General features: G+C 45.1%; 1 protein-coding gene across 4 annotated transcripts in view; it reads right to left on the bottom strand.

Annotated features, from left to right (window-relative positions):
- RNF216 (ring finger protein 216) overlaps nt 1-25,176 on the bottom strand; it is an 84,825-nt gene that overhangs the window by 58,281 nt on the left and 1,368 nt on the right. Inside the window, exons 2-7 of one of the 4 annotated variants that reach the window (XM_072877583.1) lie at nt 15,537-15,640; nt 10,568-10,696; nt 9,254-9,387; nt 6,701-7,558; nt 4,818-4,894; nt 1,152-1,254 (exon numbers count right to left, since the gene is read on the bottom strand). In XM_072877583.1, the coding sequence (XP_072733684.1) occupies nt 1,152-1,254; nt 4,818-4,894; nt 6,701-7,558; nt 9,254-9,387; nt 10,568-10,634 (1,239 nt within the window). In that variant the 5' untranslated portion in view covers nt 10,635-10,696; nt 15,537-15,640. Of the gene's footprint in view, nt 1-1,151; nt 1,255-4,817; nt 4,895-6,700; nt 7,559-9,253; nt 9,388-10,567; nt 10,697-11,759; nt 11,940-15,536; nt 15,641-25,176 lie in introns of those variants that run through there. The other 3 variants (XM_072877581.1, XM_072877584.1, XM_072877582.1) reach the window with 3 other exon arrangements.

Raw genomic sequence — 25,176 nt, 5'->3', positions numbered from 1 at the left:
CTGTGTCCAGCTCTGGAGCCCTCAGCACAAGAAGGACATGGAGCTGTGGGAGCGGGTCCAGAGGAGGGCCACGAAAATGATCTGAGGGCTGGAGCACCTCTCCTACGAGGACAGGCTGGGAGAGTTGGGGTTGTTCAGCCTGGAGAAGAGAAGGCTGTAGGGAGACCTTATAGCAGCCTTCCAGTACATAAAGGGGGCCTACAGGAAAGACAGGGACAGACTTTTTAGCAAGGCCTGTTGTGACAGGACAAGGAGCAATGGTTTTAAACTAAGGGAGGGCAGATTTGGACTGGATTTAAGAAAGAAATTTTTTTACAATGAGGGTGGTGAGGCACTGGCACAGGTTGCCCAGAGAGGTAGTGGAGGCCCCATCCCTGGAAGTATTCAAGGTCAGGTTGGATGGGGCTCTGAGCAACCTGATCTAGTTGAAGATGTCCCTGCTCTTGCAGGAGGGTTGGACCAGATGACCTGTAAAGGTCCTTTCCAACCCAAACTATTCTATGATTCTATGAAAGCTGTTGTGCATGGCTGCACAAGACAGCGAGGAGAGGATACACTTAAGTTACTATGAAGGGTGAACAACTTTATTGGCTTGAGGTTGAGAGATGCTTCCAAGAGTAGAAAGAGGTATTTGACATTACTCTTTCTCTCAGGCCACACACAGCTATTTTAACATACTCAAAGCAGCTCAGAGGAATTTTTGTCAAATGGACTTAAAATAAATCAATAAACTGTAGGGAGATTCACAGTTAGGAAGCTGAAAGGCAATGTCTAAAGGCCACACAGGAATCCTGAAGGCCAAGTCTACCTCACGTGACAGAATGACCAAGGAATTCTTGTATCAGTTCTCAAAATGAACACTTCAGATGGGGTGGCTGACAGGCAGGCAGGGCAGAGGGTGTCGCTGAAGGCAAGAGAGCAGATATGGTGCAGCTACCTAACAGCAAAACAGGAAAGTCTTGACGTTATCTTGCAAGCAACTAAGTATTGCTATTTAACATCATCTTAAATGCACCCAGAGGCCTCCTATAACGTATGGCTCAACCAGGTACTCTACAAATACACACGAACAGAACGAGACATCCCAAGATCTGCTCAGGTTGAACAGATTGGATGGGAGGCATGCTGTACATGAAGATACTCTCACTTGCCTTTGTCTCATCTTGGCTGGCAAGCAGACTGCTGCTGGGATTTAAAACCACTCTGCCTTCCTTCTTTGGGTAATCTGGATTTTCCAGAAGAAAGTTACAGAGTCTGAAAAGATAAATATAGTTACTTTAGGGTTTGGGAGCTCAGGTTCATTCCTTGCTTGTCCAATTTTTAGTACCTTATAATTAAGAGACTGGGCAGGCAAGTTACAACCTGCCCTGTAAGAACCAAGGGAGGTCTCAGACTAGAGCAAACTGAAAGTAAATGACTGAGAATTAAGTAAAGAATGATCGGCTGTACGAGACAAATAGATTTGTCTTTCAACAATTACATTTACGTAAGAGAAGCTTGTACAGGTGAGCTACTAACCAGCCTGTATCTCTCCATGCCAGAGGTGAACAATCAGGCTTACTTCCCCACTCATACCCACGGGTAAAACCATGCAAAGTGGTGCCTCCTTTGAGCACATGTCAAACCCTGCACGACTAAGAGTCAAGGTGTACTAACTTTCCGCTGCTCTGGAATTAACATTATGAAGACCATACAGGAAAGAACAGTCACAGCATTAGCAGCATTAATAGAAAGCCACCAAATGCATCTATTGGAAAAGCATACGAACCCCTACAAAACCTGTGAAAGGTTGATGTCTTCCTCGACAGAAGTTTACAGATTCAAATTTTAATTAAAGCCTCCAGTCTCTATCTACTTTAACGTTAGAGCAGAGACAGAAACAAGTTTAAACTGTATTTGCATACAATATGTACTCTGAACACAGGTTTCACTGTAAAAAAGCTTGAAATCACACCAGCATTGTCCAATTCGCACTAGAAACTGGTCTAGTGAGAACAGCATTTAGAAAATAATCACTAAAAATTGCTGAAAAAAATGCATACTAGCCTGTAAATGCAGCATACCTGAGGTCCTATCACAAGCAATCATAACTTTGTCAGGTAAATTTAGTTTAACTGAGTATTTCAGCTTAGAAAATACTCTAGCAAGTAGTTTCAGAATACCCCATTGCCAGAGGATCCACAAATACTTCAGAAGCCCTTTTGAAAGGGAAGCTTGCTGTAGGCTGTCTGAATCAGACTTTCACAGCTTATTCTCAACCATCACTAACCAGCTGTGATACCTGGGTCAAGTAACAGAAGCTGTTCCTCAGTTTCCCCAGCTGCAGAATAATATCCTCCTGAAAGGAGCTAGGACAAGCAATTAACATTTGTAAAACTTTGAATGAGAAAGGTGCTAGGTTGCAGCAAAGACATAATTGCAGCTAATTTACATTCCTGATGTCAGAAATCAGTCCCTAATTAAGCAATCTGAACTGGCTTGAAGCATTAACCCACTATCAAGGCATGATTACTTTAGCCCTGCTTTCACTTTCAAAGCAGAGGCATTTCTTTTTGTCTAATCAGGTATTGACATATTGAGCCAGAAGCTTTTGACAGAGTGTGAATGCTTCTGCACACAAAAGCTGAATAGATGATACCCTGCTAAGAGGAGCTCCCACATCTTATCTTTCACATCAATTGAAAGTTTTAAGATACTCATTTTGGAAAACAACAAAATATCTTGGCACTGAGCATTTAATAGCTTCCAGCCCTCCCCCCCATGCCTTTTGTAAAAGATAACTGTTTTAATCCAACAGAACAGAAACTTCAAGGAGCTCAAATCACTGCAGCTCAAACGCAAGGCTTTCAGCCGGGGCACAGTCAGAATACATTTGAACTATTCTGCATGTTGCCATTTCAATGCTCAGGATTTTCAGAGATGTTAACCTTCAGTGTCTGACAATTAGTTAAGTGGGTCCCAGCGCGCAATGCACACACACTTGCAGCACTGTTCATTAATATCTGCACCACAGGATACAGAGCCAGTTAAAAGCCTCATCCCTGCCCAAACCCAGCCACTCTTATTTATTATATTTCAAGCCTGATTCAGCTTGACATACCATGGAGATCAAAGAGACCCTGCCAGCAAGGCTGACCAGTGCTTTGACCCATTTGTTCTCATACAAAAGATGCAGTGACAACTCAAAAGATAGTTTGGTTAAAGGAATAAAAATATGGAGAAGAAATCTTTATCATCCAGTAAGTGGGTAACGCACCGCTGAGCAGACACTGTAGATGGCCTACAGGGAAGCCTGTAAGCACCTTTTCTTCTCGCTGGGTCTGTGGCACACAATAGGAGAGAAGAGATTTCAGGAGCAAAAAGGGAAGGAACGCATTAAGACTGATAGAAGCCAATACTGGGATTTAATTCTATCAGGCTTCGCTAAATCCCCGCAGGACACAATAACGAGTTTTTTCACACAATCTGTGAGAGGGTCCTGCAGCCAGATGCCTAACTTCAACAGCCCAATCGCCCCGAGGAATGGCCCTACCCTTCTTCTACACTCCCAACGCAACCATCCATACCGAGGTGCACCAAGTACGTGGTGCGGGCACCTGAAAGCTTCTCTCATGCTGACCACACCACCGCTGCAGGGGAAGCACTTTCGAAAGACAAGAAAGAAGTTACAGTCTGATGACTTTCTAACCAAGAAGCCCTACTTTGGAGACATGACTTCACAACACAGGCAAAGGCAGCAGAATAGGAAATCTGGGCCCAAAGGATGGGATCATCCTTAGTTCCTTGACAGTTAACTTATTTACAGTCCAATAACTAATTCTAAGCCTCACGCTCTTGAACACTGCTTAATTAGTGCCCTAGTTAACTGGAAAGGGCATCGGATTCATACAAGATACAGTGAATACTCTGGCAACCAACACCTATTCCTCATTCTTGTATCACATAATAACTAGTTTCAACATGTTTGAGATAGCAGTGACAGCTGCAGAGAGAGAAAGAGAGAGGGGTCACCTAGCATCAGACACAAGTCACAAGTGATTTACTTCAAACCGTTCTCCCCTCTGTGTTGCTGGTGCCAACACACACAATCCTTCACTCTTCAGCTGTGCAAGCTTTACCCAAAAGAGTAGGGAGATTCTTCTGAGAAACTTCTCAATAAGGTTAATGTTTGTTTGGTTTTTTTAAACTTTGGATTCTAACATGACTCCCAGAGATATCAAGCATGATGAACACTAAGGTATTCTTCATCTAGAATCAATGCTACCAGCTCTTAAACGCGTTTGCTCTATTCTACCTGCAAAAAGTGATGCAAGAGAACTCAAACAGTACCACTGCTACTTGATTAAGTAAAGGGGATAAAAGCCAACATCATGATGCTAAATAAGGGAGTCCAAAACAGTGTCAGCTTTACCTGCAAAAAGCCAGTGAAATGAAGAGGTAGGAAACTATTTTCTCCAACTCAAAACTCACCAACCCACCTTCATACTATGTTTTATAGAAGTCATATCAACACCTTAATCCTGACACTCACCCTTTTTAAGAACCCTAGTAATAGTTAAGAGTAAATTATATGTAATATCTTTAAATAAGCAAATTATCTTAAAAGCAGAGAAGCTACAGCACATCAGAATTAGAGAGGATTTAAGAAAAGCTCTATTAGAAGGAAAAAAATTCTCTGCTCTTTGGCACTATCACCACAGTGCTGACTCCCAGCCTGGATATACTCTAGAAGATCATCATTAGCAGGTGGGGAAATGGAAATGTGACTGCAGCCAGACTGTTGTATGCTACACCCTGGCTCTTAGCTTTGTACTTACACATTTAAGTCATAGCAGTTCTTGATGCTGATTAGCTCTTCAATATATTCCTTCTTCACATCTGGGAATCTTGCTTCCTACAGTAGGAAAAGCTAAAGGTTACGTAGGTATTAGAGGAGCTGCGTAGCACAACCTAGCAACAGCACCAAAGACAGAGATTTATAGGTAATTATCTAGCACACTCCTGAGACAAGGGCCAAAAAGGATTTCAAGAGACCATTTATAACCATTCAGCCTGGATACTGCAAGCCACTGGCTTTCCTTTGCTCCACAGGTTGATTGCGAAGAGCTCTTTCTCACAAGAAGAGTATGGATAGTGATGTGAAGGGCCATGAGCAGCTGGCCTAACGAGTGATTCAGGCTGGATGGAAAGGAGAGACACATAGGTATGATCTACAACACAAGAAAAGCTAATATTTACCTTTAGACAGAAGATTAAGGAGTTCCAGGTTGTGTGCTGAAATACAACATTCCAAAGCAAAAGGAAAAAACCCAACAATACATATACCCACCCAAAGCACCCAGACACACCAGGAATGAGGTCAGAACAGACAACAAACGCTCTACTGGCATTTCTGTGAAAGCTCTCCTAGCATCAGCCACGTAGCAAAGAGCACCCTTTGCTGCTCCCTCTCCTTGGGTTTCTGTACAGGTCTTGCAATTGATTGCACCAAATGATACTTTGCTTTGCAAGACTGGACAGGTCAGGGTTGTCAAGCAACCCTGACAACACAAGAGCATCTACTTGCCCATCTCAAAGCAAGCCACTGATCAACAACGTCTCACTTGGAAAGAACTGAATTTTGCTGGGCTGCTGCTTGAAGAACATTTTCCTCAACCCCAGTTTTCTCAAATAGAATCAGACATGGGATGTGGAGGGAAGACTTGGAGGGGATGGGGGTGGTGGTGTAAGATACAGATGCAGTAAAATACACTTGTTTGCAAAAAAAAGTATTCCATAAGGCATCAAGAGAGACCCTTCCTCCCTAGCAATCAAAGGGAGGAGTGTGCACTGGAGGGGCAAACATTAGACATGTGAAGCATCACCACATTTGTTTTGTTTTTTAAATATACACCACGCTGCTCAAGCTGCTGGACATACCAGAGGTTAAAGGAGTACCCTTCTTGCTGGTTCAGTTCTTGCAGCTAGTGCCCCCTCATACTAAGCTTCACACGCAGAGTCAAAAAGGAGCATGTGGAGTTAACACAGACGAGCCTTCACACTGCTTATCCAGTAATTCCTCAGTGCTACTGCTTGGAAATCCACACTGCAAGGGCAACCCCTGGCCACTATTGTGCCCTCTACATGGCCATGGACCAAAGTACTCTAGGAAAGCCAGCTGAAAGCAGTCATGGCTCTCAGTCATGTATCTCTAAGCCTTCTCTACTGCACCCCTCTATTCCTCTACCAGTGACAGTGTCTCAGTTTTGCTCGATTAGCTCTACATCGATCCCTAAACCAGATCTAGAGTTGGGTTAGGAATCAGCCAGACAAAAACAAACGAGCAGAACTGAGAGGGCAGTAGCCTTTAAGGGAACAGACTCATATTATTTTACCTCACTGTGCCCTTGAGACCCTGCAATCAGTTCTCTTAAATCTCACTGGCCAATAGCCCACCTCAAAGCAAACAGTGCCCTCAAGATTCACATCCTCTCACCACTTCTGCCATACTGCTGGGATTAGTCTTTCAAACCAAAGTTCTCCAAGACAGTTCATTGCATGCTCCTCACCTGGTGCACAGCTAAGTCTTAGCCAAAATGAAGAGGATTTGCAGCTGAAGTCAATAGGGCTGTGCTTTGAGCATGTGAATACTACACACCTCGAAAAACCTGTCTGAAAATAACATGCGCACTGAAGGCAAACAAGCCCTGGGAATACTTACTGTCTCTCTGATGAGCAGTGCAGTGAGGTCTTGGTCCTGCCCAGCAGCTCCTTGTTCTGGCACGTTACTAGAGCCAAGTTCGTGAGAGCCCTGTGCAGGGAATGCTGGACCTGGCTGTTCATTGTCTATCGCTGCCTGCTGACCCGTTTCTTCTGGTGGATGCGCCGGCTGGGGCGAAGCGGGACCTGGAATCCCATCCTGCTGTGGTTCGGGTCGGGGGAAGGCTGGCCCGGGAGCCTCCTCTCCATATGCCCTCAAAGGTCCTGGGTCTGCTTCAGGCTGCCCTTGCTGAGGAGCCCAACCATTTACTACAGCATGTGTCTCACCTTCCAACGGCTGGAAGTATGGGTGATCCAGCTGGCTGTTCTTGTGGATCTCCTGGTCTGTGGTAGTTGCAGCAGCTGTTCCTCCAAGGTTTTGCTCCGGCTCCAAGACCTCTCCTTGCCATCCCTGGGCTTCCACCTTTTCTTCCTGTTGTGGTGGGAGGTCTGCATTCTCCAGACTAATGATTTCTCTATCAGCAACAGGCTGTGGACTCGTCTTTATTGCTGGAAGCAAACTTGGGCCAGGCTCCTGGTTACTTGTAAGTTCAAACCTGGAGCCATTAAGCTCAGATGGCCCAGGCTGCTGCAAGGTAAAGTTCATATTCTCATCTCTGCTTGGTCCAGCACTGCTCTCCACCATGTGACTATACCGGTCTCCCTGACACAGCAGAGCTGAGTTTTCATCTTGCAGATATATGCTCCTCAAGGGCTTGACAGCACTTTTAGATCCTCCTTCTCCCACAGTGTTTGCACCCTGCCATTGAGCAGCAGGTCTGATGACATTGGGACGCAGAAGCTGCTGATGCTTTGGGGTCTAAAAAGAAGACAGACAAGAGTAAGTAGGAGTTCTTGCCTGCATGTCAGAATCCTTGCTCCAAATGATCTTTTGCATCTAATCAAATTTCTGATAGGAAACAGATGAAAAGTCTGTTTAGCAAGGTGCTTAATAAGGCATAAAACTGCAACTCGCATATCTTTGTTTCACTGAACTCCATCCTCTGTCTGTCCCCAGGTGCTAAGAGAACATTTGGCAGAACTGGGGATGCACAGGACTTTCAGACTGGAATAATTTCCTGAGCTCACTTCAGTCCCCACTTCCCTCCCAGTAAAATACTCTGGGAAGGAGGAACTAACTGATGGCGTATTTGCATTCTCACCAATTTATTTAAACAGGCAGGAAACAAAGCTCAAAACATTAATCTCTGCTCTTGTTCTTGCCTCTGGCAGACTGCTGTATGCCAGAGTCTGAATATTCTCTGCTACTGTTTTCAACTAGGAAACAGAAAGGTCAGCTTTGCAACCCGTTTTCTCAATGCCTCTGGTTACTTTAACAGAAAAGTGGAATATTTTCTTAATATAGCTTAGATATGAAATTGGACACTTAAAATAATCAGGGTAAGCTAAAGCCTTTGGCCCTCCTCTGTGTGACTGCCTGTGTGTCATGGTTTAGCCCCAGTCGGAAATTAAGTACCACCCAGCCGCTCGCTCGCTCACACCCCCCTGGGGGGATGGGGGAGAGAATCGGAAGGGCAAAAGTAAGAAAACTTGTGGGTTGAGGTAAGAACAGTTTAATAATTGGAACAAAATAATAATAATAATAATAATAATAATAATAATAATAATAAATTGTAATTAGAAGGAAAACAACAGGAGAGCAAGAGAGGAACAAAACCCAAGGGGGGGGACATGACACACCAACAGTGATACAACCACTCACCACCCGCTGACCGACACCCAGCCAGTCCCCGAGCAGCGACTGCTACCCTCCGGCCAGCTCCCCCCAGTTTCTATACTGGGCATGATGCCCTATGGTATGGAATAGCCCTTTGGGCAGTTTGGATCAACCATCCTGGCTGTGCCCCCTCCCAGTTTCTTGTGCGCCTGGCAGAGCATGGGAAGCGGAAAAGTCCTTGACCAGTGTAAACATCAGGTAGCAACAGCCAAAACATCAGCGTGTTATCAGTATTATTCTCCTACTAAAATCCAAAACGCAGCACTATACCAGCTACTAGGAAGAAAATTAACTCTATCCCAGCCAAAACCAGGACACTGTGCCAGTGGAAAGGGATTTCAGATGGGCTGGCTTTGTAAAACTGCAAACATGTAAGTACTTGCAACAGCCCAAGAATCCAAACAGCATAGAGGAATATAAAGCATACAAGGTCAAACAAGGCATGTTTTGAAAACCCGCCTTCTAAGGAACATCAAGTCCTCTTACAAAGCACTTCACCTTTCTGGATTCAGATAACTTTACAGAAGCTACAGCCTTCGTTAAGTATGAATTTAAATAGAATGCAGTTTAACAATCTAGTTCTCCCCTCCTGTGCCCAAAATATGATTAAACACTTAAAGCCAGCAAAATTCCATCATTTCAACATTCATTTCAGACATCCTAAGTAAATTACTGTAATCGGACAGGACTATCAAAAGGAATGCATCAGATATTTGCACAAGAGTTGGCTATAAAGGCCATGAATAAAGCAGGGCAAGTACAAGAATGAAAAATTACCTCTGCCAAGATGACTACATCATCGTCATCTTCCTCATGCTGCTGCTCTGCTGGTGTTTCCAGCAACAAAGGTAATTCTTCATCCGAGGAATCCGATATCATGATAAGACCTTCGTCCCTGAGGTTTATCCAGTCTGTAGTAAAGTAAGTAAAATTAGCTATTTGCTAAAAGTAAGTAAGTGAAATTACAGGGCACAAGCACCGAAACATCTGAAAAGCAATCTTCACATTTGCATTGCAGCAACAGAGAAGAAGCGCTCAAAGGTCACTGGTTCCTCTGCAAGTTACTGTTACGGCCACTCCTACCTCCCTCAGCCCTTTGAGCAAAGCACGTGCACCAACTATAGCTCAAGAGACCATAATGGCACATACATGAAACAGTCACTCATTGACACTTATGCAGAGATTCTTCTATCCCAAACTTCAGCACGAGTCAAGCTGCTGCAAAAATTATTCTGAACAAGCCACTTACATAGTACTTCCTAATTTTTGAAGAGACGTCCCGAACATTCAGTATCTCTGGGATGATACATTTTCTTTCATTAATGTGCAATGCATTCTAGAGGGGAGATAAGGTTCCCTGTGCAAGTTGGCCTCTTCTGAAAGAGTGTGACTTTGCAGGGGTACCTTATGCAAGAGAGATCGGGCCCCTGACTGGGGGTGCAGAAGATATCCTGCTATTAGATTACAATCTTGTCCCTCAAGGCTTGTCAAGAGTGGAATATAGATGCTACTGAGCACAGCTACTGGAACTCAGGAGAGACACTCCAGCCAGAAACAAAGGGTTTCTGTACTGCAGAGACAGCATATAACCACACTTTCCCTACAATTGGACACGTTTTGGCTAATGCTTTAGCTTGAGTATTCATTTATCATCTTTCAGGCATACACAGAAAGCATCATTTTGAATTCCACTCTTGGAGGAAGGGGTGCCAATGCATACAGCCCTATAGGACATGAATGCAAAGCAAGCCTCTCTCCTATGAGGTCCTCAGAAGGGTGGAACACCATAAGCCCCTCAGATCTACTGAAACAGCTCTACATGGTGTTCCCAAGAAGTTAGCAATCTGCCTTAAGGCAGTACAACATGAGAAAGACAAGAGCCAAATATTTTGCATGTCAGCATAAAATGAGAGAATTTTCTGTAGGCGGCTGTGAAGTAAATGTAACAGAGCAGCGCATGACACGGCAAAACAGACCACTAGCAGGTTCCCATTAACAGCACTCTTGCAGGTTTAGTATCTATGGATCCTGCTGCTTGTAAGCAGAGTTTTACAAAGAGAGTTTCGGAAATATGCACAAATGGGTACTCACCTTTTCCTCTGTGACTACGGAAGCTGTTCAAGTTAATTACTTCTTCATTTCCACCTCTCTCTGCCATTTTAAACTGCTGTGCCCGAAAGTGTCAATGCCCAGGCATGACAGTCAGACTTGCATGAGGAACTAGAAGACAAAATAAAAACAGGAGAGAGTAAGGCAAACTCAGCAGCGCCCTAGTCAGGCTTTCCCAAGACTAAGCCGCCAGGCCATTTTGGGGGTTCTCCTGGCTCTCCCAGCACAGCCTCTCCACGAGGATTTTTTCTGTACCACCTTCTCACTGCCTAAAAGCAGACATGTTTCTGTTGTCTTCTGCTCCAACAGTTAAGACAGCCAACTGAAGAGTGCAATCAGGCCCAAGAAGCCTCTCTGGAGAAGACACGAAGATGCTTATAGCTATGCAGCCACAGAAAGGGGGGGGGGATGGGATGCAATTCTGTCCAGACAGGACTCAAACCCTCCCCATATGTTGATCTTCTCCCATTTCCAAGAAGTCAAAAACCTGATGCATCAACTCACATAGCAGTGTTTCTGCCACCATCTACTGGTGAGAGGAGCAAAAGCCACTTGCCTGAACTGCCACAGGGCAACACCACGTAAGCCTGCATCTCAAACGTACCAGTTGATGTCATTACAACCATCCCCTATCGCACTTAATGCCATGAAGTCATACCATGCACAAGTGCTGCAGAAATGCTAGCACCGAGGTGAACAGCCAATGTTATGGGTCAGACCTGACAGTCTAGCTATTGAGGAGCTGAACCACAAAGTGAGCCACGCTGCTGAAATGGAGGCACCAGCATCAAACTCCGAATTCCCCTGTGTGCTGCCAAGCTGAGGCACAACTTCAGAGGGACCAGAGACGCTTTGAGCTCACTTCCACAACATCCATGCTGTTGACATGTCAGAAAGAAGCTGCACCCCTGGCAGGGCAGTATATAAGCACGTGTTTTGTGTCTGCACTGTGAACCGGCATGAGAACGAGTCCCACTTACTGAGCGCACTTTCTTGCCATCATCTGCTATTTTAAAGAAGAGACCTCCCTGATTTATGACACATCTCCTCCTCAATGAGGGTTTGGTACAAATTCCAGGATACACCACCTGCTCTCAGACCAAAAAGAGAGCATGACAGGGATCAGGGTCCTTCACAGGACGGAGATTTTGGGACTAAAATTTGCTACCCCCACCTGTTCTCAGAGAGGCACAATGAGCCGGCTGGAGGCTCCCGAACAGGATTAGGAGATCAGAGGAATCACTGCATCCTGAACAGTAGGTTTCCATTTTATGCTCTGTCAGCTCATAGCTCTCAATTCCTGCTATCGCAGAGCAGCTGAATACATACAGGAACTCCAAACACAATTTGATCACTGGAACGAGAAAGGAGGTCTTTTTATTGAGAAGTATTAATCTCATTATTAGAGCATGGAGGAATCTGTATTATTAAATATTTACTGATGCATAAGTTAGAAGAAAATGGTGGGTCTGCTATAAAATCATGTTTGCTAGTATACAAGAGCAGTATAAATTCCTCAATAATTCTGCTTAACCTCCTCTGCAGGGAACAGGATTTGCAGCTAGGACAGCAAGATGAAGAAATCAGTTCAGATGCATACTATGTACTCATATCTATAGCCCCCCCAAGGAACTACTCATTACCATCTTCAAAATATTTTAATACAGGATAAAATAAAAAAAAAAAAAGTATAATTTAGCACTTACAAAAGCCAAAACCCAAGCCAGATTTCACAGAACGCACGTGCTGCACAGCAGCGCTGGGAGTCGTCCGGCTCTGGGCAGGAACGCACCCTCCTCCTGCAGCACAGCCTGCAGAGACACGGTCCAAAGCCTCGCACTGCAGGCAGTGGGATAAGTGAGCACGGCGGCAGCATTTTCCCTTTTGCAGGGCAGGACACTTCCTTAACACACATAAAGGGTGCCAGCAGCACGGCTCAGTGCCTGAAGCAGCCTTCTCCAGAGGGAACCTCCACCCTAAAGGCCTGGCTACAAGCAGCCATGCTCACCTGTTCCCAGCACTGGTGACGGTCCATGTTTGAGTGGGACACTGGGCTAGGGAACTACAGAGGCCTCTCCCAACCAGCATGAATACAAACATGCAACTACTCCTATATTTGAGCCCTGAAACCTCAGTAGCACACCCTATTTCCAGCAAGCAGCTCCTAGAGTATTGTGGGCATACTGATGCTTTGAAAACACTTCAAAACCAAGATTTTGGGAGTGTTTCCACTAGGTTCTTCGGCTTCTGCCTTATAAGCAAGGAGAAATAAATCTTACTTTATTTGCCAGAATGGCATGTAAGCGCTGTTCTTATCACTGCAGACAGGTGCTGGAGCCGCAGCTCAGTAGCTGGATCACTGTAAGCATATTGGTAAAAACCCTGTCCTTTTTAAAAGGTCACATCTACATTACAGTTGTATTTTCCCTGGTACTCATAAGTAGCTACCACCTAGTCCTGCATCGGATTTTTCCATGCTTAGCCCTCTCAGTACTTCAGAAAATGAGATCAGTACACTTCTTGCCATTTAAAAGATGGAGAAATGGAAGCATGGAAAGGACCAGTTTGGCCAAGGCCACCAAGCAGGCTAGCAGCAAAGCCAGGAGCAGCACCCAGGCCTCTTCAGCTCACGTACCCAGGCCAACCACTTCTGCTTCCCAGCAGGCTGGTCCTACAGAGCACTCCCTGCAACAACCAACAGCCCCTGCACAGCTAGCACCCGCCTCGTCTCAGCTGCCTTCATGCAGGCTCATGCTCAACAGAGGAACCTCTTGGCAGGCAAAAACGGTGAAGGATCACTCCAAGACTGGCTGGGGAGGAACAAGGATGTTTGCGAAAGCCACAAATCAGCCCTCGCAGCATCAAGTGGCGTGGACAGAGGATAGACAGGTGTCTGCTCAGATTTGCTCTGAGCAAAGCTAAGTGGCTTGGATATTTCTCCCCTACGGGGGCATGCAATGTGTTAGCAGAGTTGCATATGCGTGTACGCGTGGGCGGGTCAACACCGCAAATGCTCGGCACAGTCACCAAAAAAATCTTCTCCCAAATAGCTCAAATGGTGCTTTGTCCAATGCTGGCTAAACTGCAGCTGTTCACATTCAAGAACAAGGGATAAGCCACAAGACTAACATTAAGATCATATTCTCTATAGGCAACTCCAGTTCCTGTAGAGACAAACTTGCACACTTCAACTTTGAGCATCAAGAAAGAGGAAATAATCTGAAATGAAATTTGGGATAACAGACTGTCTACCCCCCTGTACAAGAGAAAGATGTGCACACATCACCAAAAGACTCATGGTGGTTTAAAAGCAGGAATATAATAAATAGCATTAACTGTAATACACAGTCAAGGCAACAAAAAAAAAAGCCAAGCCTGGAAAGAACTGGCAATGTACCACTTTTCTAGTTCAAAACAGACTGCATAAAAACCCAAGCAGCTTAATAAAGCACTGCTTTGAGGGTAAAAGCCAAGCTTCCACTGAGAGCTAGCAATTCATTTTGTCAATACTCAATACAGAGCTCAAGTTTAAACAAATACCTATAAGCATGGGCCAGTTCCATCTAGTGGCATGAATAAGAAGTTTATTCTTGTTTATAGCACTGGGCCGCCAAGAACGTGAAGTAACAAGATCAAAGCCACCCTAGGGTCTTGCCCTACATAAACAACATAATAAAAAGCAAACAAGACAGATGGAAAGAAGCTATCACACACTACCTCAGTGATTTCAGTGCCTATTTATAGGTAAATAATAAGGCTACCTATAACCAAGCTCTAACATGACCATCAGCTTTTTTGCAATACAGTCAAGGACAGGATACTAGAGCCGTTTTAAAAGAAAAAGACCTAGCAGCAGGCAGATATACATTTTGCAAGCTTTTTTTTCCCCCCTTTTTCTTAAAAAAATCCCACCTGTGGTCCAGCACACCAACTAGATTTGGGACTTGAATCCTTATACAGTATCCAGGTGACACAAAACTCTTGTCACGACTTCGAAGCCACCCACCAACAGCGCAGTGAAGACCGCCACGCTGAAGATGCGGCTCCACCAAATCTCCCCTCCGTTTTCCACATTACTCCGTGTATTCATAACTCTGCATGTCCAAGTTGTTTCACTGCGCAGGCAATAAAATCCTCCCTGTTAAGGTTTTTCCTACAGCAACTTGAGAAGAGAACCACCCATTAACAGAACAGCTACTGGGAAAAAAAAAAAAATCAGAGACCATCAGGGACTTACATATAACTGTTCTCTGAACTGACTAGATCTCAGACTGACAGTCGAAGTCACACGTACTTTCTGAACAAGCGTCTCATACATGCAAAAATATAACCTACAAATCCACTGGTCCCAACCACTACAAGTTGACGGATCAGCTGCTAAGAGGTGAAGCAGGTCTCAGGTACACACAGAACGCTTACACAAGGATTTCTAAAACCCATTTAAAATCCCTGCAAACACCATGTTACATATTTTTAGCCTAACCTAAAAATAGCAAGCATCGGTACTGTGCATATATTTAAACTCCTGGTATATGCAGGTGTTTCTGGACTGCAGTAATTGGAGCAGAACTCAAATCCACTCCCTCCACCTCACATTTGTGCTGCAATGAGCATCTTCAGATGGTGCTGGAATTTAAAGCGACAGTCAGGGGGAGACCCCCCTCCTAGACACAGTGTAATGTATTTTTTCCCCCCACTTACAGCATTTGAAATCTTGAACTCCCACATACCCGAGATGGAACTAGCCTCAAATTGCTCTTTTCTGGCTCTAGCTCAAGGCAACAGGACTAGACAGAAAGCACTGCCGCGGAGGTAGGAATTGAAATCCCAACCAAACGGGGGGGCGGGGGGGGGAGGAGAAAGAAAAGAGCAACTTGAAAGAGATGTCAGCAACATCAAATCATTGTGTGTTTTAGCCTCTCCCCCATACAGCAACACCACTGTTGCTCACCTACGTTGACAGAAGAGCATCAACTCCTACTTTCAGCCTGCGGGCAGCAAACGTGTCTGCTGGTAGCCTGCGAGCAAGGTGAATTTCTGGCTCGTTTCAAGCTGCTGAAACAAAGAGAAGCTACTTAAATAATGCATGGCTTGTGACAAGCAGCAAAATGAAAAGCTAAAAATTCAGCCCTTAAAGAAAAAAAGCACGACAGAAGGGAAATAAACCAGCCCGACTTACTGTCAAGCATTTCATTGAAACATTTCAAAGGGTTCACAATTTGCTGGGGGCTGCTCCTTGTAACAGTCACTTAGCAAAAGCAGGGAGAGTTTAACAGCGGTCGATCGTGTTAAGCGGCATCATCCCAACCGAAAATTAGAAATCCCCTGATCATAAGCCCGACAAGAACCGCTGTGCATAAACAAGTCCTATTTGCCACGCACAAGGCAGCTACCAACACTGCATCGCACCTCGCAAAGAAATAAAGCCGGAGGTTAAAACGTGGACCTGCAGCGGGGTTTCTGCTGAGCAGGTTCGCACAGAGGCCTGCCCACAGCTCAGGCGAAAGTGGGAAACCAGGCTGAAACAAAAGCATCGGCCCCAGCTCAAGAGCCTTACCCCCGGCCTCCTGCAGATAGGACTGTGTGGGCAGTGGCTCGTAGGCAAGACCCCCTGGTTTCCAGCAGCGGCTCGGTTTGCTAAGAAAACGGCACAACCAGCTACAGATATCACACAAAAGCTCCTCTTAGGAGCACAGAACAGGGGTAGACTTATGACAACTGCCTCCATGTAGCTCTGCCACCAATTTTTGGATCTGGAGCACGTGCTGAAGAGGAACAACATACCAGAAGATCATTTAATAACAGAATTGGCTTATAAGTTTTAAAACACTCCCTAAGTGTTTCACAAGACATTAGCAGCTGGCTCGTTTACCAAATGATTTTAGACAGATACGTACGCCCTCTAAGAGGAGGAAAGGATTTCTGAGATCTGAGAAAAATCAAGGAACAGAAACTGAAGTGAACAATTTTTTCTCCATTAAGAGCCAGGTAACACAGTTCTACTGCAGAAAGCCAGAGAATTGATTTTGTCACACAAAAACATAAGACAATATAACACTAGAAGCATTTTGTGGCAAGTAAATCAAAACTGAATGTTTACCTCCCCATACCTACAAGACAGCCAACACACATATTGTTCAGAAAACATCTCCGAAGAGCAGCCACTATTTCTGCAGCCACACCAGCATCACGACCAGCTTCAGAAACAGTACTCCAGGCTAGAACATTATTAAGATGGACCAGAGGGACAGGGAGTCTTCACACTTCTCTGGCAGCAATCACAACCTCTAGTTATCTCACAAAAGTTCCCTATTCCTCACCCTCTCTTACCCAAGAAGAGCAGCCGCACTGCGAGACACGCACCGAAGTGAGCGATGCCCTTTCCACCAAGGCCTACTACTGATGCGAGCTCTCTTGGTAACTGCGGAGTGCTTAGCGATCACCGCATCGGTGAAAAGCAAGCCACGAGCTCACTAACACGGGGCTGTCCGGCTTTACTAAAATCCTGCTTGTGGCTAGAACAAGGACCGTGTGTTGTAGCTTCGTGCAGAGCTCTGCTGTGCATTTTTGCAGTCAATTCTCAGTCAACAGCGTTACCAGGAACGCATCAGAAGATATTTTGAAAAGAGATGCTATGGATTAACAGGGTACAAGCTACATCTATGCGTCACTGCTCCAGTCTAATGCAAATTGCTTAGTCAGGAGCAATTAAGAGAGCAGATTTTTAGGGATTACTTGGGTTCAAATCCCTAACTATACTTTTCCCATTTTGCAAGTCAACTTAGGACTTACAGGAAACATCTCGACTGTCTGTACATCACAAGATTTCCAATCAATCTCACTTGCAGTTCATCATTCCATTAAGGTGACAGTATCACTTAATCATAATTTTCTGAAATACCCAATCTCCATTTTTATTGCATCTATTAACACAAAGTACAAGAAGAAAGAAATCTGTCCAGTTTTATCTTATTCACCTAACAGCTTGCCACCTACAATGACACCATTTTTCCTAGCCAAACTGACCTCTGCTGTCTGAGCTCTTCTCTAAAATGTAAGACTTTTTAAACAGACTTACTTGTTTTCCAAAAATGGGCAACTACTAATTCAACTCAGCTGAAAGTTTCTGATGCCTTCAAGCTATTCCCTGATGACTGGCATCAAGGTCAACTGCTGGACATTTCAGTGCCTTCCCACGACCCCCTGTCACTCCTCCTGCTAAATAACAGGGCTCCGTATCGTCACATCTCTCTGACCAGCACGAGACCGCTAATTTTGATGTATGCAAAAAACCACGCTCTGCACAAGAGGTGGGGAGCTTTGGATTACTCATTTGCCTCCCCTACCAAATTGAGTCATGAAAAAAAGAGCTATATTTACAAAGTCTGGTTAGAAAGGAGAGTTAATGCCATTGCCTCGAGCAGCTCATTTTAAGAGCAAAGTGAAAATTCAAGGCTTTGAGGGAGGAAGAGGCATCTCTGCAGTCAGCTCCTGGAAAGGGTACTACTCTGCCTGCCTCAGACTTCTGGCATGTGCGAGATCATACTGTATAATCCCCAAAATCCAAAACCTCCCTCCCACATCACAAACATAGGTGCCAGCTTGGCATTTTGTGTTCAAGCAACAACTCAGACACTAGCAGCTCAGCACTTAGCTACGGCAGCACGTGCACACAAAACCAACCCTTTTGGGCTCACAGCCTATCTCCCAAGCCATCAATTTAAAGAACTGTTTTGTTCTGATTTTGTGGTATAAGGGTGGGGATGAACAGAAGAGCATGTGAAACCATGTGATTTGCAGCTTTGACACTTCCAGAGCGAGTTTTACTTCCAGTTTTCTTGCCCCAAACTCACATGCATCCCAAGAGAAGGGGGCAGAAGCTCCTTTCTCTGAGCAGCACCATTATTAAACCCAGTGGTGTCTGAAAGAGCCAGACTCCACGGACTACCAGGTGCTGCACACACCTGCCAGGGCTCTACATAACATTTAATGCAGCTGCCTTCTCTTCCCCATCAACCCAGCGACCACACAGAAAAGAACAAGAGAAATGCCCTATGTGCCCCAGGATATACATGAGAGTGCTCCTCTGTTACTTGTACTTCATAGAGCTCTCCAGGAGAGAGGACACAGCATTTCCTCTCCAAATCCTTAGTATTTTTTCTCCTTTTTTCTTTCCTTTTTTAAGGGATCCTGAATGTCACCTTTAAAAGGTTTAACAGAACAAAGAAAACCAAGTGCAACCTTTTAAGTAGTTATTTAACAAATTGGATGCACATCTTCAGGAGCTTTCAGGTTACCATCTTAGCACCATTTTTCACTGGAGAGGAAACAGAAATAAAGGAGTTTAAGGTTGCTGGTTAGAGTAACCCTACAGGCTACAGCACTGACATTCACATAGATGAGCAACAGCAGCCTGCTCCGCTTGCAGCCCTGTTTGCAGGGGGCACCGGGAGCAAAAAGAAGAGACAGGCTGCACGCAACCAGCAAACTGCTATTAAAAGCAGCAGCGAGGGACTAACTAGACCAAAGTCAAGAGGGCTGGAAAGCACAAAGAGTCAGTTTTAGTTGCAGTAACAGCCAGAGAACTTTAAAATCACAAAGGATTGATAGGTTGCAATGGCATCCTAGATGTTAAGCTGCTGCCCAGCAGACCAACTCTGGAAACAACCACTTAAGCTGCACTTGGGAAGTTATGTTCCAGCAAAAATGCATAATGCACCACCAGGAGCAAGTGTGGAAAGGAAGGGGGTATTATTTTATTTTAAATGTGACCTGAACCTATCACAAGAAACTTTACTTTCAAGGATGGCTGCAGTCTGCAAAGCACACCTTACCTCATTCCACAAAGCTTCTGACAATATAAAAGCTAAGACCTGACCCTGAGGTGGCACAGAAGGGAAAAAACCCCCGACTTATTGCCATAGCCCACCTTAGCAAAAAGGAAGGTTTCTGTGTCGATCTGCACAATACTTTTAGTATCGACTTAAAAGCCTGCCACCAACCATTTTAGGTGTCAAACATCCCAGAATTAGGGACTTCCAAAAAGAATGACTTCACAGGTCACATCTTCTGGTTATTAAAGCCGTACCCTTTTTTTGATCCATGTTAAAACATCTGCACTTGCCATAATTTCAAAGGTCAGTGGCCAGAAGCTGTGGCTCCATGTTAAGAAGGGTTTCACTGCAATAACTGCTTAAGATGGTCACATTCCCACGCCACAGCTTGCTGCCTCCTCTCACACTGAGCTCCACCAGCATTTGTTACACCTTTGAAAAGAAACGCCCTGGAAAACTGTTTTGTGGGATTCAGATCAGATACCTTCTCTTCTCACACATCCACCATAGCATAAGAGGGAGAACAGAACTAAGATGCTAAAATAAACTGCAAGAAGGGGGAAGATCTTAAACTGCAGCCTAACAGTTGACACTATGCAACCACAGCAACACCTAACTAGCACTCAAGCCATACGCGCTCCTAGTCCAAGATCAGGCACTGCTTTTGAAAGATGCTTTTACACATTCCATTGAAGGGCTTAAATATGTACAAGAGCTAGCTTAGAGCCACTGAGCCAACAGGCGAAGTTCACTCTGCAGTGAGAGGAGTCTTAAACTGCCTTAAGTACTGAGAGTAAAATACCGATAGAAACCTTGCAAGGCACATGCAATGCTCGAGCAGCGAGTCCACACGCTGCACTGATTCCTGCTGGAAAGAGCAGAAAAGCTGCTTACTCCACCCAACAACTGCTGCACGAGAAGGGCTGCTACCAACCCACCTGAAGAACGGTAACTATGTCCTTACTGCTCAAGCACCACAGATGACCACTTGTTACAAGATTTTCAAGCCAGCCAGCAACCGCTTTTGTAAATCCGGGTTTCCTTTTATTTGCAGCCACACTTTCGCTTTGTGGCCAACCGATTCCAGCCCAGCAAGCAGGCTCTCAACAGCAGAAACCGAGGGCAGCCTTCCAGGCCCACAACAGTTGTCCAGTCTGACTTCACCCATGCCACGTGGCAGCAGCCATTGCAGGGTTTAAGCAGCATGTGTTAAAATAACAGAAAAGCAAAGAGTTTGTATTTGACATAAGCACACCACTACATCAGAACCAAAACCAGTGAAATTGGATCGTGGCCAGATTTAGAAGTGCTCCACATCCAGCATCATTCTCTTCTGAGACTATTAAAGTTCACAAATTAATGAGTTATCAGCTGGCCAGCTAAAAAGCAAGGAAAGAAGCACTGCACATTAATTCTCCAGGTCCACAGTCATGCAGATTTAGGAGACTCCAAGGTACCTAACAATTTCACTCCAAGGGAAACAAACATTTTGCATGTGCAAGACTAAGAAAATCACTACAGGCCACAGCTAAGAGGTTACACAGGCTGCAGTCAGACCATTTCCTAAGGACACAACTGTTTTCAGGCTGCAAATTTGTGTGCCTACCCCTTAGTCATCACAGTCAAGTGTCCAACACTGTTTAAGCCTTCACATAGCAGAATATAAATTATTTTCCTGGGTGTTGCAACAGTACAACATCAAACAGATTATTTAACCATCTGGGACAGAGGGTCAGTAAAAGCAGCCACAGACTGCTAAACAAACACAAAAACATTATGCTGAGGAGGACTCTTCAGACACTGTGTTCAAGTCAGAGGTGCATTCCAGCCGTTGCAAGCTGGTCTGTGCTAGTCGTGCCTGATCCAAGGGCACCTCCCAGTTTATACACAATGAAGCCTGCTCCACTACAATAGGATTCCGGTTTAACAATACATAGAGAGGACACGAACTATTTATGCTAGCCAAGTTACTGCTAATGGGTCTTGCCAGTCTTGTTCATCTGTAGCTGGAAATCCTAGCAGCAGGGGAGGTATGAAACACCCTACACTGCTGGTTTCCTGCAAGGGAGAAAAAGCTTCTTTTCCTGCTTCCCCATTATGCTGCTGCTGTCATCTTCCTCAAATTGCATTACAGCACACTACAGCGAGAGCAGGGAGAGGAGGAAAGCCTTCTAGGCAGCATCGCTGCTCTGCTGCAGGCAGCTGTCAACATCGCTGCCTGTTCCACCCTGATATCCCACTGTAACACGTTTATCCAACAACATTTCGTACTTGCCACGGGTACGTGGGTAAGTGCTCCTTCTTCCGGCCTTCAGGTACCTTCAAGCAAAAATGATCTGCAAGAGAGGTTTCCCTCCCTTCTCCATCAAATATAAAAATGCATCATGTCTTCAGGATGGTATTTGGAAGCAGAAGTGTAAATATGTTCCTAACTCTGGTTTTGCAAAGGCTGCAAAAAGCTAACTGCTGTCTTCCTTTCTCCAAACAAAAAACAGCAATAACAGTGCCCACAGCTTGGTAAGAGCACATCAGTGTTGACAAAGCAGCACAGGAGCCTTGTGCGAGAAGTGCTTTAGACAAAGTATTGAGGCCATTTTCCATCCTTATATTCCCCAAACAAAGATTCTAGCTAGTACAAATCCTGATCACCTTATACTACAGAGTAATATCACATGATGCCTCTACAGATCTTGTCCAAATGTTTATCTAAATAATGCAAACAGTAGCTTGGCCTCCTTACAGAGGTAAGCAGATCGAGAGCGAACAATACAGCACTTGTCCTCAGAAGCCAACTGAAAACATTTCAGGTCACCCTGACACCTACATACACTCCCAGATTTATTTCAGCCATCAACTTTACTTCTCCTTACGAGTAACAATGAGAGCCTCCAAAAGTCACCCTGTGAAAGAGACAGGCACCATCGGCATCAGCAAAGGAGTCAGGCTCCCCCAAAGCCAGCGAGGAAGCCGTGCTTAATTCAAATTTCCCCCGAGTTGGGTCAGAATCACTACAAGATGGCATCATGACTCAGGGTAGCAGCTGCCCCATGTTGAAATCTTTCCCCAAAACCCAATGCTTTTTCCACTTAATCAGACACTGACAGTTCCCCTCACGAACGCGGGGAAGGAACCACAGCAGCGCTGGTAATTAGGAGGAAGGTGTCATTCAGCAGGAATATGATTTCTAGTCCTTGGCAATTAAGCTTTCTCAAGGACCGTTATGAATTCAAAACCACCGCAAGCTCTTAAGCACTGACCCAGAGGAAAAACGTCACTCCTGAGATACTCCAAAATAAACCTGAAAGTCTATAAAAGCGACATGAAGGCTGCTGAGAGCAAGATTATCCCAGCTCAGTAAAACATTCCTTGTTATCTCACATCTCAGTGCTTTGGCAAGGATAACTTATTCAAGCCACCAGGACACTGCTAAGTGGCGTTTTTCTCTTTTTCCTGTTCTCCCTGCCTACCCCTCCCCAATTTCCCAGATTTCCCCGTCCCAGTAACCTTCTTAAAACAAAACTACTGTTCTTCTCATGAGACCAATGCTGATCAGCACATTACTTAGCTCCATTTCAAACACAGGAACTACCACGTCAGTACACAAGTAACCTTATCTTCTGGGCTGCTACCGGGAGATAGCTAGTGTCCCGAGCCAGCTGCATGTTTCACACCTTCCACTGCTCACTCTATCAAAAAAATGCACCTACCCCATCGGGCATAGTTCCTACTGAGAGTAATTGAAGTTACATGTAGCAGCTTGAAAAGCCCACCCATCGACCAGGCATGCAACACACAACACTATTATTTTAGTGCACACACAGACTTCGGAGACTATTAGCGCCTCTCCTTTAAGTAGTTAAGATGTCTGAATTCAATAATTTAAATGGAGACTTAAAATATCTCCAGACCAAATCTATGTGCAAAAAAACCCCCTAGCTTCTGACGAGAGGAATTAGTGGAGCAGTTCTGCGTGTCCCGAAAAGAATGCAGCCAGCGGCAAGCCCCGACGCCCATCGCCGCGCCAAGCTGCCGGCACTATGACACAGTAAACCACTCACAATGACTTTAAAAAGAAACAAATAAAAATAAGACGCCCATTCCAAATTAATGAATGGGAGCTGCTTCCAGCAGGCACTAAAAAACACCCAAAGGGCTCCACATCTCTCACACTTGGGTTTGTGCTACTCTGGCTTTCTAATCAGCTCCTGGCCCCCGAGATACGCTTCCTGCCTCTCTCCAGCTGCGCCGAAGTCGCCGGAGTTGCATGCTTGCTCCACCTATTTTTGCCACAGGACTTTTTAGCAATTTGTGTCCAATTTCAAAGCATAAGCCACACTGCCAGTGATCATAGCTTGCCGGCAGCAGTAACGCCCACTGCATTCTCAGGCAGACAAAGCATTGGTCTACCCAGGAATTTGGACTTCCGAGGCAGCTTCTGAAACACAAACAGGCTGCCAGCACCCTGCTAGAAACTAGAATGTACCTTATCATCAGTCAAGCCTACCCCAGCCACTCTTCCAGGAACTGTTATTCGTGCCCTGACTTACGCAGCTGCCCAAGAAGGATGACTGCAGCCCGGCCAACAAGAAAACATCCTAGGAAGGAAAGAAAAAGAGATCGAAGAAGGCCTGTTACCAAATTGCAGCACTACCAAGCGGGCTGAATGTCTCTACAGATCTTCAGGAAGCGCGTCTGAGTCCTTTCCCAAGTTTTGGTATTCCGGGCACAAACTCCTGTCAAGATGATTGTTTATTAACATCTAGTCACACCATGCAGACACCCAGCACATGAAATCTATTATGATGTTTACAGTATCGCAAGGCCTGATGTAAAGCAGTGGAATTTTTGCACGGCATTCGTTGTAGAAGTGAAAAGCTCAGATTGAAGCTGTAAATCCCACAGTTCTGTAATTAAAAGCTGTCCCTGCAATTCTACTAGTCCTTAAGAAAAGGGGTCCCACTATATGGTTTGTGCTGCACGCTCCTATGGCACGGTACCCGTACAGGGATGTACCAGAACCTGCTCAAGATTTGGGTCTGCGGAGTGACGGGTCTCAAACATCCCCCCTCACCTTCCAAACAGATTGCTGGAGCCAAAAAGCTCTTATACCATCCTGTGTGGAAGCAGGAGGAGGCCACTTTATAACTGAGCATGCAAAGTCCAGTCTATCCACCTGACCAGGGATGCCTGCCTTCTCCTCCACTGCTACTACTGGAAACCTGCAACAGCTCCAGAGTACGTCAATCGAGACAGCAGAAATTGTAAGAAAGAGGAACCAACCACCACATAGCAGAATAGAGAAACAGGGATCTGCTCGTAGGTCTTAGTACTAATGCTGCCTGTGCCTTTCAGCCACCAAGGCAATTAGCTGTTGCTTTTAGGATTGCTGCCCGAGATAAAGCAAGAAGAGTCTGCTGCTCTGCATAGCAGTCAGTAAGCTGGAAAAGACAGACAAGAAGAGACACTGTGAAAAGCACGCAGACAACTGAGCTATAGTCCCTCAGCATTATACCTCGATAGTGGAAATAAGAGTGCACAGCATCAACATTAAGCTTTTCTTTTTTAAAAAGCATCAGAGGTCTCAAACCAGTGACCGAACCATAACACTTCACATCAGAAACTGAACCTTGCTTGACGAGCAGTAAGGAAGCTGAATAGAAACACCGACAACTAAACTTATTCATATGAAAGCTATGTTCCTGGTATAAGTATTTTTCAATAAGACTCTAAGATGAGGTGTCAGAAGACATTCTAAGA

Source organism: Ciconia boyciana, chromosome 13 (genome assembly GCF_034638445.1).
Source record: "Ciconia boyciana chromosome 13, ASM3463844v1, whole genome shotgun sequence".
NCBI lineage: Eukaryota > Metazoa > Chordata > Aves > Ciconiiformes > Ciconiidae > Ciconia > Ciconia boyciana.
The sequence above is the reverse complement of the archived record's forward strand: the minus strand, read 5'-3'. Positions and strand labels throughout refer to the sequence as shown.